The 16511-nt window shown below is 42.4% G+C and overlaps 1 protein-coding gene across 2 annotated transcripts in view; it reads left to right on the top strand.

Annotated features, from left to right (window-relative positions):
* DDX31 (DEAD-box helicase 31) overlaps nt 1–16511 on the top strand; it is a 137681-nt gene that overhangs the window by 86843 nt on the left and 34327 nt on the right. For both annotated transcript variants that reach the window (XM_077477687.1, XM_077477696.1), the window contains exon 19: nt 8836–8947. In XM_077477687.1, the coding sequence (XP_077333813.1) occupies nt 8836–8947 (112 nt within the window). The remainder of the gene's footprint in view (nt 1–8835; nt 8948–16511) is intronic.

The following is a 16511-nucleotide window of genomic DNA, read 5'->3' on the forward strand; positions in this document are numbered from 1 at the left end:
GATCCTAAACACACCAGCAAGTCCACCACCGAATGGCTGAAGAAAAACAAAATGAAGACTTTGGAGTGGCCTAGCCAAAGTCCTGACCTGAATCCTATTGAGATGTTGTGGTATGACCTTAAAAAGGCCGTTCATGCTCGAAAACCCTCTAATGTAACTGAATTAGGACAATTCTGCAAAGATGAGTGGGCCAAAATTCCTCCAGGACGCTGTAAAAGCCTCATTGCACGTTATCGCAAACGCTTGGTTGCAGTTGTTGCTGCTAAGGGTGGCCCAACCAGTTATTAGGTTTAGGGGGCAATCACTTTTTCACACAGGGCCATGATGGTTTGGATTTTTTTTCACCTTTAATAATAAACACCTTCATTTACAAATTGCATTTTGTGTTTACTTGTGTTGTCCTTGACTATTGTTTAAATTGGTTTGATGTTCCGAAACACTTAAGTGTGACAAACATGCAAAGGAACAGGAAATGAGGAAGGGGGCAAACACTTTTTCACACCACTGTACATATTTTATATAAAGTCCTACACAAAGCTCAATTCTTTGTGATCTGGCAAGAACATCGAACCAATGAGACTGTGCATGGGCACTAGAAGTGTAGAGAGTTGTGATGGAACCATAGGTCTGTGAGACCGGAATTGCTGCCCACATCCCTGAAAATTGAATACAAAAACAAGCATATTCCTCTGTGGAACTTTTAAAGACAGAAATTCCTTGACGGATAAATATAATGAAAATTTTGATATTTTATTAGAAAAGTTTAAAAATAAATTGGGAAATCAAAGTAGGGTGCATATATCTGTTATACAAAAAATACAAAGTACAATATCAAGAAACGTGTATATGTATACAGACAACCACTTAAGGCTGGCCAGTTGGGTCAGATGATGACCGACGCGTTTTGAGGTTTGTATAGATTAAACCTCTTCTTCAGGGGCTCTTGGTTCATTGGTTGTCATGTTTCTTGAGATGTCAGAAAAAATGCATCTGGTTAAAAAACCGGGAGAGGTGTTCTGCTGCCCCAGATCAGCGAAGATAGAAAAGCCAGAGAGGTCAGAAATGATGGGCCCAAGCAAAAAAAAGATCACAAACAGAGGGCATCTAACCTCCAACCAAGAAAGGAGGGGGAGGGAAGTATTTTTTGATCATGCATTGAGCCGGGCAGACCATTCAATAGTCTTGTTGTAGATTTGAAGTTGACAACGTGCAGATTTTGAAAAAACAGCATATGTTCCAAACACAGGAGAAAGAGGAACAAGCAGTACCTCACAGATCTCTGGTCTGGGATCACGGTTGCCTCATCTGCACGGTGCTGGCTGCACCATTTTAACCGGATGCATTTTTCCTGACATCTCAAGAAACATGGGAACCAGTGAACCAAGAGCCCCTGAAGAAGGTTAATCGCTTATATTATATTTATTTGTCAAGGAATTTCTTCCTTTAAAAGTCCCACAGAAGAACCTGTTTGTTTTTGTATTCTAGAAGTGTAGAGAGGCTAAAGAAACATTGGTATGGTCCAAGCTGACCAACAGTTTCCAAGTTGTGTTTTCTTACCCACAGAAGGAAAATACGAGCTGAAATCTGATTGGTTACTATGCATTGAATTTTTATTTTATTTTTTGGTGGTCTGTCCAGCTTGACCAATGTTGGCTTTCTTTTGAAGGCCTTTTCTAAAGAAAAAGAACTGTCGGCAATGTACCCTACCTTTAGAAACCAGTCAGTTGGTTTCTGTTTGAACTTGGGACACCTTTTTTAATGTCTTTTTTTGTATGTCTAAGGCTGATGTATTGTCAGTAAAGAAAGGTTTCCTTCCTTGTCTTCTGCTAGTTGCAGCTGCTGCTATCTGTTTTTTACACAGTTTTTAAAAATGCATTTGTTGTCTAAGCATTTGCAGGAAGAGATACTGGTGTTCAGCGGCAGTTTAAATTACCACAATGCTTTTGTCAGTCTCATCTGACATGATGTTTGAACGCGGGTTTTTGAATTTTTGATGTCACTACCGAGTTTTTCTAGATGCGATTTTGTGTTCTGACCACATTGAAAGGCAGCCAAATGCATCTAAGAATACAAAGCTAAATAGCTGTGATCTGCATTTATCGCACTGGATGAATGCAGGTCACCACTACATTGCCTTGCAAAAGTATTCGCCCCCCTTGGCATTTTTTGTGTTTTGTTGCCTCACAAGCTGGAAATAACATGGCTTGTTTGAGGATTTGCAAACAAATAGGACAAAATGACAGAAAAGGCTAATTTGCACAACTATTCACCTCCTAAAGTCAATACTTTGTAGAGCCACCTTTTGAGACTATCACAGCTCCAAGTCGCTTTGGATAAGTCTCTATGAGCTTGCCACATCTTATCACTGGGATTTTTGCCCATTCCTCCTTGAAAAACTGCTCCAGCTCCTTCAAGTTGGATGGTTTGCTTTTGTGAACTGAAATCTTTAAGTATGACCACAGATTTTCTATTGGATTGAGGTCTGGGCTTTGACTAGGCCATTCCAACACATTTACATGTTTCCCCTTAACCACTTAACAACCGGCCCATAGCCGAATGACGGCTACAGGGCGGTTGTTTAACTCTGGGAGGCCGTCATATGATGTCCTCACAGAATTCCGCTCTCGCGCGCCCCCTGGGGCGCGCACTCGAGAGCATCCGTGACCGCCGAGTCCACAGGACCCGGCGCATCACGGATAACGGTAAACGGCCACTCATCGCGGCCGTTTACCACGTGATCGCTCCGTCAAATGATGGAGCGATCACTTGTAAACAAACCGGCGTCATCTATGCTGGTTCCTCCCTCCCCCTCTCTGTACCGATCGGGACAGCGGAGGGGGAAGAGATCGGTGTCAGCAGCGATGTGGGCTGCATCTGCAGTGCCCACATCATTGCTCACCGAAAATTAACCCCTCAATTCCCTGCCATTACTCTGCATTACTCTGCAACACCCTGCAACACCCTGCAACACCCTGCAACACTCTGCATTACTCTGCAATACCCTGCAACTCTCTGCAATGCTCTGCAACACCCGCCAATAGCCTGCAACACTCTGCAATGCTCTGCAACACCCGCCAATACCCTGCAACACTCTGCAATGCTCTGCAACACCCGCCAATACCCTGCAACACTCTGCAATGCTCTGCAACACCCGCCAATATCCTGCAATACTCTGCAACGCAATACTCTGAGATACCCAGCCATACTCGGAGATACCCTGCAATACCCAGCCATAGACATCCCCCCCCCTCCCGCCGCCCTCCGGTGCTTCTACCGACTCGCCAATACGATCAAAGCCAGAATATTTTTTTTTTTATTTTTTTTTTTATTTTTTTTTCAGGCTTCCCAGCCTAGAGGTGAGATGCGGGGTCTTATTGACCCCATATCTCACTGTAAAGAGGACCTGTCATGCCATATTCCTATTACAAGAGATGTTTACATTCCTTGTAATAGGAATAAAAGTGATCAAAAAATTTATTTTTGGGGGGAAAAAATGTCAAACTAAAATAAATAAAGTAAAATGAACAATAAAAAAATATACATTTTTTTTAAAGCGCCCCTGTCCCCATGTGTTCGCATGCAGAAGCGAACACATACGTAAGTCCCTCCCACATATGAAAACGGTGTTCAAACCACACATGTGAGGTATTGCTGCGAACGTTAGAGCGAGAGCAATAATTCTAGCCCTAGACCTCCTCTGTAACTCAAAACATGTAACCAGTAAAAAAAATTAAATCGTCGCCTATGGGGATTTTTAAGTAGCGACGTTTGGCGCCATTCCACGAGCGTGTGCAATTTTGAAGAGTGACATGTTAGGTATCTATTTACTCAGCGTAACTTCATCTTTCACATTATGCAAAAATTGGGCTAACTTTACTGTTTTTTTTTTTTTTTTTTTTTTTTTTTTTTAGCACAAAACTGTTTTTTTTTCCAAAAAAAAGCATTCGAAAAATTGCTGCGCAAATACCGTGCGAGATAAAAAGTTGCAACGACCAACATTGTATTCTCCAGGGTGTTTGCTAAAAAAACATATATAATGTTTTGGGATTCTATGTAATTTTCTAGCAAATAAATTATGATTTTTACATGTAGGAGAGAAATGTCAGAATTGTCCTGGGTGCTCCAGAACGCCTGATGGCGCTCCCTGCATGTTGGGCCTCTGTATGTGGCCACGCTGTGTAAAAGTCTCACACATGTGGTATCGCCGTACTCGGGAGTAATAGCAGAATGTGTTTTGGGGTGTAATTTGTGGTATGCATATGCTGTGTGTGAGAAATAAACTGATAATATGACAATTTTGTGAAAAAAAAAAAGTACCAGTAAAAAAAATCTTGATTTTTCAAAGAATTGTGGGAAAAAATGACAACTTCAAAAAACTCACCATGCCTCTTACTAAATACCTTGGAATGTCTTCTTTCCAAAAAGGGGTCATTTGGGGGGTATTTGTACTTTTCTGGCATGTTAGGGTCTCAAGAATTGAATTAGGCCGTCAGTACTTCAGGTGTGATCAATTTTCAGATATTGGCACCATAGCTTGTGGACTCTATAACTTTCACAAAGACCAAATAATATCCACCAATTTGTACTTATTTTTACCAAAGATATGTAGTAGTATAAATTTTGGCCAAAATTTATGAAGAAAAAATTACTAATCTGCTAAATTTTATAACAGAAACAAAGAAAAATTCATTTTTTTACAGAATTTTCAGTATTTTTTCTTTTATAGCACAAAAAATAAAAAACGAGCAGTGATTAAATACCACGAAAAGAAAGCTCCATTTGTGTGAAAAAAAGGACAAAAATTTCATATAGGTCCAGTGTTGTATGACTGAGTAATTGTCATTCAAAATGTGAGAGCACCGAAAGCTGAAAATTGGTCTGGTTATTAAGGGTGTTTAAGTGCCCAGTGGTCAAGTGGTTAAACCACTCAAGTGTTTCTTGTTTGGGGTCATTATCCTGCTAGAAGGTGAACCTCTGTCCTAGCCTCAAATCACTCACAGAGTGGTACAGGTTTTAGATTTTGCTCAAGAAAACCCCTGTATTTATTAGCTCCATCCATCTTTCCCTCAAATCTGACCAGTTTCCCAGTCCTGACTGCTGAACAACACCCCCACAGCATGATGCTGTCACCGCCATGTTTCACTGTGGGGATGGTGTTCTTTGGGTGATGTGATGTGCTGGGTTTGCACCAGACATAGTGTTTTCTTTGATGGCCAAAAAGTTCAATTTTAGTCTCATCAGATCAGAGCACCTTCCTCCATACAATTTTGTGAGTCTCCCACATGCCTTTTCGCAAACTCAAAGCATGCCATTTTGTTTTGCTGAAAGTAATGACTTTCTTCTGGTCACTGCCATAAAGCCCAACTCTATGGAGCATATGACTTATTGTCGTCCTATGTTCAGATACTCCAGTCTCTGCTGTGGAACTCTGCAGCTCCTCCAGGGTTATCTTAGGTCTCCATGCTGCCTCTCTAATTAATACCCTCCTTGCCTGGTCTGTGAGCTTTGGTGTGCGGCCGTCTATTGGCAGGTTTGCTGTTGTGCCATGTTCTTTCCATTTAGTTATGATAGATTTGATGGTGCTCCTAGGGATCATCAAAGGTTTAGATATTTTTTTTTTATAACCTAACCCCGACTTGTACTTCTCAACAACATTGTCCCTTAGGGCCGGTTCACACAGGGGGCGACACGAGGCGACACGACTTGCCGTGCCGCGACCTGACAAGTCGCCCCCGTTCTGTACAATGGAACCGTTCTAAGAGGAGCGACTCGAGTCGCTCCGACTCAGAAAAAAGGTTCCTGTACTACTTTTGGGCGACCTCGGGGCGACTTGCATTGACTTCTATACAGAAGTCATTTGCAAGTCGCCGCTGAGGTCGTGGCAGGTCGCGGCGAGGCAAGTCGTGTCGCCTCGCATCGCCCCCTGTGTGAACCGAGCCTTACTTGTTTGGAGACTTGCTTGGTCTTCATGGCAGTGTTTGATTAGTGGTGCCTCTTGCTTAGGTGTTGCAGCCTCTGGGGCCTTTCAAAAAGGTGTGTATATGGAATGCCAGATCATGTGACACTTAGATTGCACACAGGTGGACATCATTTCACGAAATATGTGACTTCTGAAGATAATTGGTTGCATCAGAGCTTTTTATGGGATGAATACATACACACAACCCAATTATCAGTTTTTTATTTCTGAAAAATAGTTTTATGTATATATTTTTTAATTTTACATCACCAACTTAGACTATTGTGTTCTGATCAATCGCATATAATTCAGATTAAAAAAGAACATTGAACTAAAGGCTGTAATGTAACAAAATAGGTAAAAAGCCATAGGGGGGAGGGCGGGGGGGGGGGGGGGGGGGTGAATACTGTAGGTTACAAAGAAAAGAAAGTGATTTCTATGTGTCCTGTTCTCAATGTAGTGCGGTGCGGTAAGCTACGATAAAATGCAGACATGCTACATTTTATCGCAGCACACAGGAAGAAGCCTCATGTTACCGCACTGCGCTGCTTTCTGGTAACATGAATGACCCTACGGACAATCAGCCTACCCAACTGATTTACCCAACTGTTTTACTGCAGGAGCATGAAGGTTGTAAATGGCCCCCCCCCCCCCCCCCCGGATATACCAGGCTCTAGTCTCCTGCCACTGACATACACTATATTGTCAAAAGTATTGGGATGCCTGCCTTTAGACACACATGAACTTAAAGCGGAGTTCCACCCATTTAAATGTCAGCAGCTAAAAAAAGTGTAGCTGCTGACTTTTAATATTGAGACACTCACCCACTCACCTGTCCCACGGTCCAGCAAGGCGGGTGTACGAAGCCCTGCTATGGGCTTCACATCCAGGCCTTGCTGTGAATGGCTGAGCAATCTTCTGGGACCTGTGACATGTCCCAGAGGATTGCAGGGAGGGAGGGGGGAGAGGTGATCTTCCTTCTGGCGGCGCCAAGGAGGAAGTGGGAGCTGGGTGTCTCAAAAAACAGGGTACCCGCTCCTCCCCCAAAAAAATGTGGCATGTCAGTGGGTCATCTGCACCTAAAGAGGAAGTTCCATTTTTGGGTGGAACTCTGCTTTAAATAGCATCCCAGTCTTAGTCCATAGGGTTCAATATTGAGTTGGCCCACCCGTTGCAGCTATAACAGCTTCAAATCTTCTGGCAAGGCTGTCCACAAGGTTTAGGAGTGTGTCTATGGGAATGTTTGACCATTCTTCCAGAAGTGCATTTGTGAGGTCAGGCACTGATGTTGGACGAGAAGGCCTCACACTAGTCTCCACTCTAATTCATCCCAAAGGTGTTCTATCAGGTTGAGCTCAGGACTCTGTGCAGGCCAGTCAAGTTCCTCCATCCCAAATTTGCTAGTCCATGTCTTTATGGACCTTGCTTTGTGCACTGGTCCAAATCATTTGGTGGAGGGGGGACTATGGTGTGGGGTTGTTTTTCACTGGTTGGGTTTGGCCCCTTAGTTCCAGTGCAGGGAACACTTAAGGCATCAGCATACCAAGACATTTTGGACAATTTCATGCTCCCAACTTTTTGGGAGCAGTTTGGGGATGGCCCCCTTCCTTTTCTAACATGACTTCTTACCGGTGCAAAAAGCAAGATTGGATGGACATGGATGAGCGAGTTTAAAGTGGCACCTTCTGCCACCTCCGACTCTCACCCTCCGCTCCAGCTCTTTGCTGTCACTTGTAAACACATCGCCCAGCCATTCACAGCAAACACTTCCCCCAAACCCTGCACTCTGTACATAGCGCACCCCTGAACTGTGTACATAGCGCACCCCTGAACCCTTCTCTCTGTACATAGCGCACCCCTGAACCCTTCTCTCTGTACATAGCGCACCCCTGAACCCAGCACTCTGTACATAGCGCACCCCTGAACCCCGCACTCTGTACATAGCGCACCCCTGAACCCCGCACTCTGTACATAGCGCACCCCTGAACCCGGCACTCTGTACATAGCGCACCCCCGAACCCGGCACTCTGTGTATAGAGCACCCCCAAACCCTTCACTCTGTGCATAGCGCACCCCTGAACCCTGCACTCTGTACATAGCACACCCCTGAACCAGGGAGCCAGTTCAGCAGTCTGGGGATTTGAAATCCCTGCTCCTCTGCCTTTTCTCCATCAGTGCTGGCAGGATTGATCATGGCATTTCAGTGTGATGGTGCTGACCAATCAGAATTGCCTTGGTCCATCCTGGAAGCATTGCACTGAGAAGAGGGAAAAGAGCATGGAACATGGGGGTGGGACGGGGGGAGGTAAGAAGGTCAAACGGTGTTAATTCACCTTTTCTTTTTTTCTGTAAAGGTGAGCTAACACGAACTTCTGAAAAACACAATGCTTCCATTGAAACTATCATTCTAGCAATTAGCCACACCATTCATAGTTGGCCAAAAATCTATACTGTTGACTTGACTTTAGTAAATCGAAATTCAGTTGGTTGCACTGACCTATTGAATAGGCAAGAAGGCTTTACATTCTGTTAAAGCATATTTACAGTAGGAAGAGTTAATTGACGAAATGCGTGTTACCTTTCTAACGGCTCTGTGTGTGTTTCTCTACTATGCCTCCCCCCTCTCCCCCAACTGGCTCCCTCCTTCCCGCCAGCATTTTTATTACAATGTAATTTCTTGTCTTTTACCATTAATATTGCGAGGATTACCCTAGCTGGCCCCACTGCGGAATGCTGTGTCACTTTACTGTTATTAAATCCATCCTAAAACTGCTTTATTATTCACCGTCTCTCTCTCCCATCTTTTAATTTAACCCCCTTCCTCTACCTACTGCCTCCCCCCCCCCCTTACTTCCCTACTGCCTTCATCCTAACAGAAGGCCGAGTCGGCGGACCCCCAGACTATCCGAGAAAGAGCAACTGTCTTGCAGACCAAATTTGAAGATTACATTCATGCCAGTCCAGAGGCCGCTTTATGGGCAAAGAAAGGTAAGGAAGGAACTGCCTACGTTTTCTGGTCTTTATGTTATTCATTTACTATAAAGTGCACCTGTCATCTTCCAGCTGACAATATACTGCCAATTGAACGCTGCCCTTTTTTTTTTATTTTATTTTTTTGCATTGTTGAAAGATTTTATTGTTTTAGGCACGGTTGGTCATTTTTGTTGATTTTTTATATTTGTTGATGTTATACATTTTTAATATTCAAAACAACTTTTCCCATTCATCCATGTCTCCGTGCTTTATTTTGCTCATTTCTGGTCATGGACACCTTAAGGCTGGGTTCACACCGCTGCGGCAGCGAGAACCGGATGTGATTCACACCGCACTGCAGTGCAAATCACATCCGATCTCTGTGCGATGCGAGTTCAGCCATACAGATAGTATGGCTGAATTTGCATCGCACCCGCCGCAAACTCGCACGGGACCCTTTTTTTGGTCCGCAGCAGAATCGGATCGCATGGGTGTTAACACCATGCGATCCGATTCCTGTCCTGTCCAAGTTTGCAGATCGCACTGCGATCTGCAAACTGATCTGGGGGTGTCATTAAGGTTTCACTGACACTCCCAGCAGTCCGCATAGGGCAGTGTGAACTGCCGGCGAGAGGCATGCGATGCGGGAAAACGCCGCAAATTTGCGGCGTTCCCACATCGCTCCAGTGTGAACCCAGCCTAAGTAAGGGCAGATGATTCATGTAAAATTTACTTCCTGGAATCCATCTACATTTAGTTCAGGCATACAGGAGGGTGTAATTAGCTCAGGAAACCTACACTCCTATCTTACAGACTTCTGGGATATACACCATCATTTGCCTAGGCCAGAAACCAGGAAGTAAATGTAAAGTAAAAAAAATAAAAATAAAACAAGTGAATGTGATATACTTTCCTATTTATTTACAAATGCTAGCAGAATAAGGATTTAAAATAGTCTGTGTTGCTTGAGAAAGTGAAGTTCCTCTTTAAAGTTAACTATGGACAAGCTTTTAAAAAAAAAATGACATACAGTATCTCACAAAAGTGAGTACACCCCTCACATTTTTGTAAATACTTTATTATATCTTTTCATGTGACAACGCTGAAGAAATGACACTTTGCTACAATGTATAGTAATGAGTGTACAGCTTGTATAACAGTGTAAATTTGCTGTCCCCTCAAAATAACTCAATACACAGTCATTAATGTCTAAACCGCTGGCAACAAAAGTGAGTACACCCCTAAATTAAAATGTCCAAATTGGGCCTGAAGTGTCAATATGTTTTGTGGCCACCATTATTTTCCAGCACTGCCTTAACCTTCTTGGGCATGGAGTTCACCAGAGATTCACAGTTTGTCACTGGAGTCCTCTTCCACTCCTCCATGATGACATCAGAGAGCTGATAAATGTTAGAGACTTTGCGCTCCTCCACCTTCCGTTTAAGGATGCCCCACAGATGCTCAATAGAGTTTAGGACTGGAGACATGGTTGGCCAGTCCAACACCTTTACCCTCAGCTTCTTTAGCAAGGCAGTGGTTGACTTGGAGGTGTGTTTGGAGATGTTGGAATACTGCTCTGCGGCCCAGTCTGCGAAGGGAGGGTATCATGCTCTGCTTCAGTTTTTCACAGTACATGTTGGCATTCATGGTTCCCTCAATGAACTGTAGCTCCCCAGTGCCAAAAGCACTCATTCAGCCCCAGAACATGACACTCCCACCACCATGCTTGACTGTAGGCAAGACACACTTGTCTTTGTATTCCCCTTAATAAAGTTATATCAGGTTAAACCGCAGTTTGTTCTTTTTCCTTCAGTGAAGGTAAGGACACCTTGTGTCCTATTCCCACTCCACTTTTATTTTGACTCTTTGTACTCCTCACCTGGTTGTCTCCACACACTTGACACCATCTGAACCAAATAAGTTTATCTTGGTCTCATCAGACCACAGGACATGGTTCCAGTAACCCATGTCTTTAGTCTGCTTGTCTTCAGAAAACTGTTTGCGGGCTTTCTTGTGCATAATCTTTAGAAGAGGCTTCCTTCTGGGATGACAGCCATGCAGACCTATATGATGCAGTGTGCGGCATATGGTCTGAGCACTGATAGGCTGACCCCCCACCCCTTCAACCTCTGCGGCAATGCTGGCAGCCCTCATGCGTCCAATTCCCGAAGACAACCTCTGGATATGACGCTGAGCACATGCACTCAATTTCTTTGGTCGACCATGGCGAGGCCTGTTCTGAGTGGAACCTGTCCTGTTAAATCACTGTATGGTCTTGCCCACTGTGCTGCCGCTCAGTTTCAGGGTCTTGGCAATCTTCTTATAGCTTGGGCCATTTTTATGTAGAGCAACAATTCTTTTTTTTTTAAGATCCTCCAGAGAGTTCTTTGCCATGAGGTGCCATGTTGAACTTCCAGTGACCAGTATGAGAGAGTGAGAGCGATAACACCAAATTGAACACACCTGCTCCCCATTCACACCTGAGACCTTGTAACACTAACGAGTCGCATGATAATTTGGACATTTTCACTTAGGGGTGTACTCACTTTTGTTGCCAGCAGTTTAGACATTATTATTGAGTTATTTTGAGGGGACATCAAATTTACACTGTTATACAAGATGTACACTCACTACTTTACATTGTAGAAAAGTGTAATTTCTTCAGTGTTGTCACATGAAAAGATAGAATAAAATATTTACAAAAATGTGAGGGGTGTACTCACTTTTGTGAGATACTGTATATTAAAGTGGTTGTAAACCCTTACAACCAACTTTGACCTACAGGTAAGCCTAGATTAAGGCTTACCTGTAGGTCCAAGAAATATCTCCTAAACCTATACAGTTTAGGAGATATTTACCCGAAGACAGCCACCACTGTCTACGGCACATGCGCCGCAGATCACGGCGATATGCCGCGAGTGTCGGCTCCCGTGCGCATACGCGGGAGTGACCTCATTGCGGCTCCGGCGAATTACGGCACCGGAGCCGCGAGACCCGGAAGTCGATCCATGGCAGCGGCGAAGAGGAAGACGGAGGACCGCTTCGAGGGCTTCGTTCTCAGGTAAGTTATTCATAATGAGCTAGTATGCTATGCATACTAGCTCATTATGCCTTTGCCTTACAGGGTGTGCTTTAAAAAAATAAAAATAAAATTTGCCTTTACTTCCTCTTTAAGCAGTCTGTCAGTACCATTACCACAGGATTCTTTGGTTTTCTGAGTCCCCCATAACAGTTTTATTAACTGTGATCCTGAAAATTAGTAAATTGTTCAACAAGACAAACAACTTCAACAGATCAAGCTATCCAGCAAAAGGAGCAGTTAGAAATTTGGGGCAAACCATTCAACATTGGCAATGGCAGCTTTTATTGCTATATAGTAGTTATAATCTTTTATTTTAAAAGGAAAAAAAAAGTTGCTCTAACGTTGTAACTTTGTAAAAGTTGCTCTAACAGTAGTACAGCCCGCTTGGTCATTTTTATTATTATGGCATGCCATTATGCCACTATATGATGCATACTAGCACTATAAGCCAGGTGCTTTTATTTTTTTTTTTTTTTTTACAACCACTTTAAAGGGGTTGTAAACGCACGGGGAGGAAAAAAAACCTGCAAGACAAAGGCATAATGAGCTAGTATGCATACCTTACTAACTCATTATGATATACTTCCCTTAAATCGAAGCCCCCACAGCACTCCCGGCACACGGCTTTGGCCAGCAACAAGTGTCCCTTAGTTACTTCCAGTATTGAGCCTCTGTGGTGATTGGCTGGAGCTTTTATTTAGGCTTTTATTCATTAGTCACTTATGTAAAGTCCGTCTAAATCTACTAGGCCATTTAACACTACTCTCTACGCTATCCAAGGGTGGCTATGTTGCCCTTCCATAGATACAGCGGAGGAGTGAGTGTAGCCACCCTAAGATAGGAAATGTGTTATTGGCAGGTGTAAATAAAAGAAAAAAAAAAGCCTGAAGAAAAGATAATGAATGCAGCCACCACATCCAAGGATTGCTAAGCTGCAATATATTACCATTTAGCTATACCACTTTGGCTAATAGCATACAATCGCCCTTCTTCACAATCTGTAATGCATGCATGTTTCAGTATTACTAAATCATGTTATTATTTTGATCAAAAAGTAACTCTTTCTTGCCATAAAAAAATAAATGGATGTTCTGAACTCTATTATGTGACATAATGCCTAGGCAGAAGATCACATGATCTGATTGTGGGTGTTAAATCATTTAGGGGCTGCAGAGACCCTGTCTAGTATGTCAAATAAAATGGTAGGTAAAGCACAACCAGAAAGCGATAATAAACACATTTTAGGAGATCATAGCTCCTCTTATAGCATTAAGCCCTTCCTCATCTCCCCATGTCTATTCCCATGGCAGCTAGCACTTGGATTATAGTAGCCTAAGAAAAAAAAATGAAAGATAGTGAAAAGGTTCAATTCTAAACCTAATACAGATCTGGAGCTAGTCACACCCAACGTAGCACAAAATCACAAAAGAAATTAATTATTTTACCCAAAGGAAACATTTTTCTTTAATTCTAATCTCACTATTTTCTTCTTTTTTTTTTTTAAACTATGTTTTATCAATCACAAATATGCATTAGAAATGATTGATAAATTTAAAAATAAAATAAAATAAATTGGTTTAATTCAACAAGCTGCTGATGGCTTAAGATTTTTTTTTATTTTTTTTTTTACAATGCCCATATTAGAAAGAAATATTTTTTTTACTCAGAATAGTAATGCTATTTGTCATGTGCCCTATTGACTGATGTGAAGTATGAATTTTAAAGACAAGTCCACTTGATAATAGCGTAAAGAATTTACAAAATTAGACTATTATTTTAATGACATGTGAAATATTCTTTCTTGCCTCAGGTAATGTAGCACTACAGCCATAACATTTTTTTGCATAAAATACTTTGTCAGGTTCCTATAGCTATCTGTCCCTGTTGGGGGAGATTTACCTATACTTACTGTACTGATGACAGTTGACAAGAATATAGAAAGCCACAATTTGTCAATTGTCACCCAAACAGGAGGAGAACTGAGCTTTAAAGGGGAATTAGAATCTTTTTTTTTTCTTTTTGTAAATATATATGAAAAGCACTGACTTGATTCAAGCTGTCTGATCAGAGTGTGTTTAGGTGATCAAATGAAGATGCATTCTGCTTGTGTTTGATATCAATTTGAGATGTAAGATCCGAGTTCCTTCTGACCTCCTAAGCTGCTTTTCCATTCCCATCAACCTAATGAGAATGCAAAAAAAATAATAATCAAGATGTGTGATGAAAAAAGTAGCTCTGGTGGAACTCATCTACCCAAGCCCTTCTAATAACAATCATAATTTCTGTGTATGATTTGTCATTGTCTACAGGGTCAGAATTTTTTGTGCACTTACCCGATGATAAAAAAATAGACTTTCTGGGGAAATGTTTGGTGGCTGGAGACCATGTGATCTAGGCTCTCTTGGGAGGGAGCAGGGGTGATATAGTTATACATAGGGAAGTAAGGTACTTGTATTCAAAATTATTATGTGATTTGTAATGTTGGCTTGATAGGTCCACTCAAGGGTTTGCTGGTCACTGATACAATGGAAACAATTATTTTGATCTTGGCAATGCCATACAGTTGCATTGTTTGTAAAACCTTGTTTGGTATATTGGGAAGTTCCACAACTACGGCAGGCCATACATATCGCTGGTTGAAGGAAAGAAAATTGCTAGATTCTCCGATCAGTACAGTTAGTGTTGATGGGGGGGGATCCTTCCCACAGTGCTATTGTGTTCTGTCAGCAGGGAGCCTTCCCCAACGGCAGAATACAATAATCACTTCGGGCAAAAAAAAAAAACATTCAACAGGCTGCTTGTACTAAAGTTGATTGATGGATTGAAATTCAATCGGTTCCCGTTGAACTGGCCAAATTCCAATCCACCTAGGGCCAGTATTCTGTCAAAATAGCCAACTCGTCAAAATCTCCAATTATGTCATTTCCGGTGCGGCCGAGTCATGATCAGTTGGCGTAACGTCAACACTGCGTATGCACAGATCGTTGGAGGTCGAGAAAAATTATAGAACACCACCATGTTGGTACACCTAAAACATTTATGGTTCCCCGTCCTATTGGTAAACTCTGGACCAGCTGATCTTCGTTTGCCAACAGGTCACCATGTTATAATAAAATTCCAGTGATCGACCGCTGTTTACCCAACTTTACCAATAGGACAGGGAATCTGAAAATGTTTTAGGTGTACCAACATGGCAGTGGTTCTTATTCCCCATCCTATTGGTAAACAGCGGCCACTGGAATTTTATTATAACATGGCGGACTGTCGGCAAAGACCCTTTCATAGAACTATAGAGGAAGATCAGCTGGTCCCAAGTTTACCAATAAGACGGGGAATCATAAATGTTCTAGGTGTACCAACATGGCGGCGTTTTCTTTAATTTTCCTTCACCTCCAGCGATCTGCGCATGCGCAGTGTTGACATCCCGCCAGCTGCTTGGCCGCACTGGAAATTTTTGATGAGTTTACTTTTTTGACAGAACATTGGCTTAAAGTGGTTGTAAACCCTAGAAAAAACAAATAAACAAAAAAAAACTTGCAAGACAAAGGAATAATGAGCTAGTATGCATAGCATAGCTCATTATGAATTAAGTACCCGAGATCGAAGCCCCTGCAGCTGTTCTCGTACCCCACTCCGGCAGCTGACAACGCTCCCGGAATTACTTCCAGATATCGCGGGCTCTGGTGCTGTGATTGGCCAGAGCAGCGATGACGTCACTCCCATGCAAGCGTGCAGGAGCCACCAGTAATGGCACAGTCTAACTGAAGCAACGGCATGTACTGCCATTGCTTCAGTGCACATGCCGATGACGTTGGCATATGCAAATACAGGGGATATCTCCTAAACCGTGTAGGTTTAGGCGATATCCAGTGTAGCTACAGGTAAGCCTAATTATAGGCTTAGGATTTACAACCACTTTAAGACTGGTTGCTTACATGCAGTTTGACTTTTGCTTTGAAAGTGCGGTATGGCAGAAATGCCACTACAAAAATCCCAGCATCCTTCCTGTATTTGTGTGGATTGTGAAATTCGTTGGCAGTTGAAGGCAATTATTTATTATTTAGTAATTTTACGTAGGTTTTGGGTCAATATCTTTTGAAGGTTTGGGTGCGCTTTAAAAAATTATTCTTACCCTTTACCCCCCCACAATACAATTTGAGGGACAATGTTCATTAACATACAATAAATACCACCCCAAGCTTTAAGATCTTTTACCCTTTGTTGGGACGCACCAAGGTCAAATCTGGTGTACAATTGATATTGAAATTTTCCAATACAGACAGAGTTGAATTGTTGGTTTCTTACCGTAATGCATTCCCTGCATTAAGGTAAAAATGCTCCCCTACCTGTTCTAACCCCCCACCACCCTCACTGATCTGACACAGTCACCTGGTAGCGCAGCTTCTTCTTTTCTTAGTCAGGAAACTCACAAAAATTATGGTCAACATAACTCCACAGCCCTCTTTTAAACATAGAGTAAAAAAGTAAAAAAGGTAA

This window comes from Lithobates pipiens, unplaced genomic scaffold (assembly GCF_037356315.1).
Source record: "Lithobates pipiens isolate NorthernLeopardFrog02 unplaced genomic scaffold, aLitPip1_a1.2 Scaffold_1, whole genome shotgun sequence".
Lineage (NCBI taxonomy): Eukaryota > Metazoa > Chordata > Amphibia > Anura > Ranidae > Lithobates > Lithobates pipiens.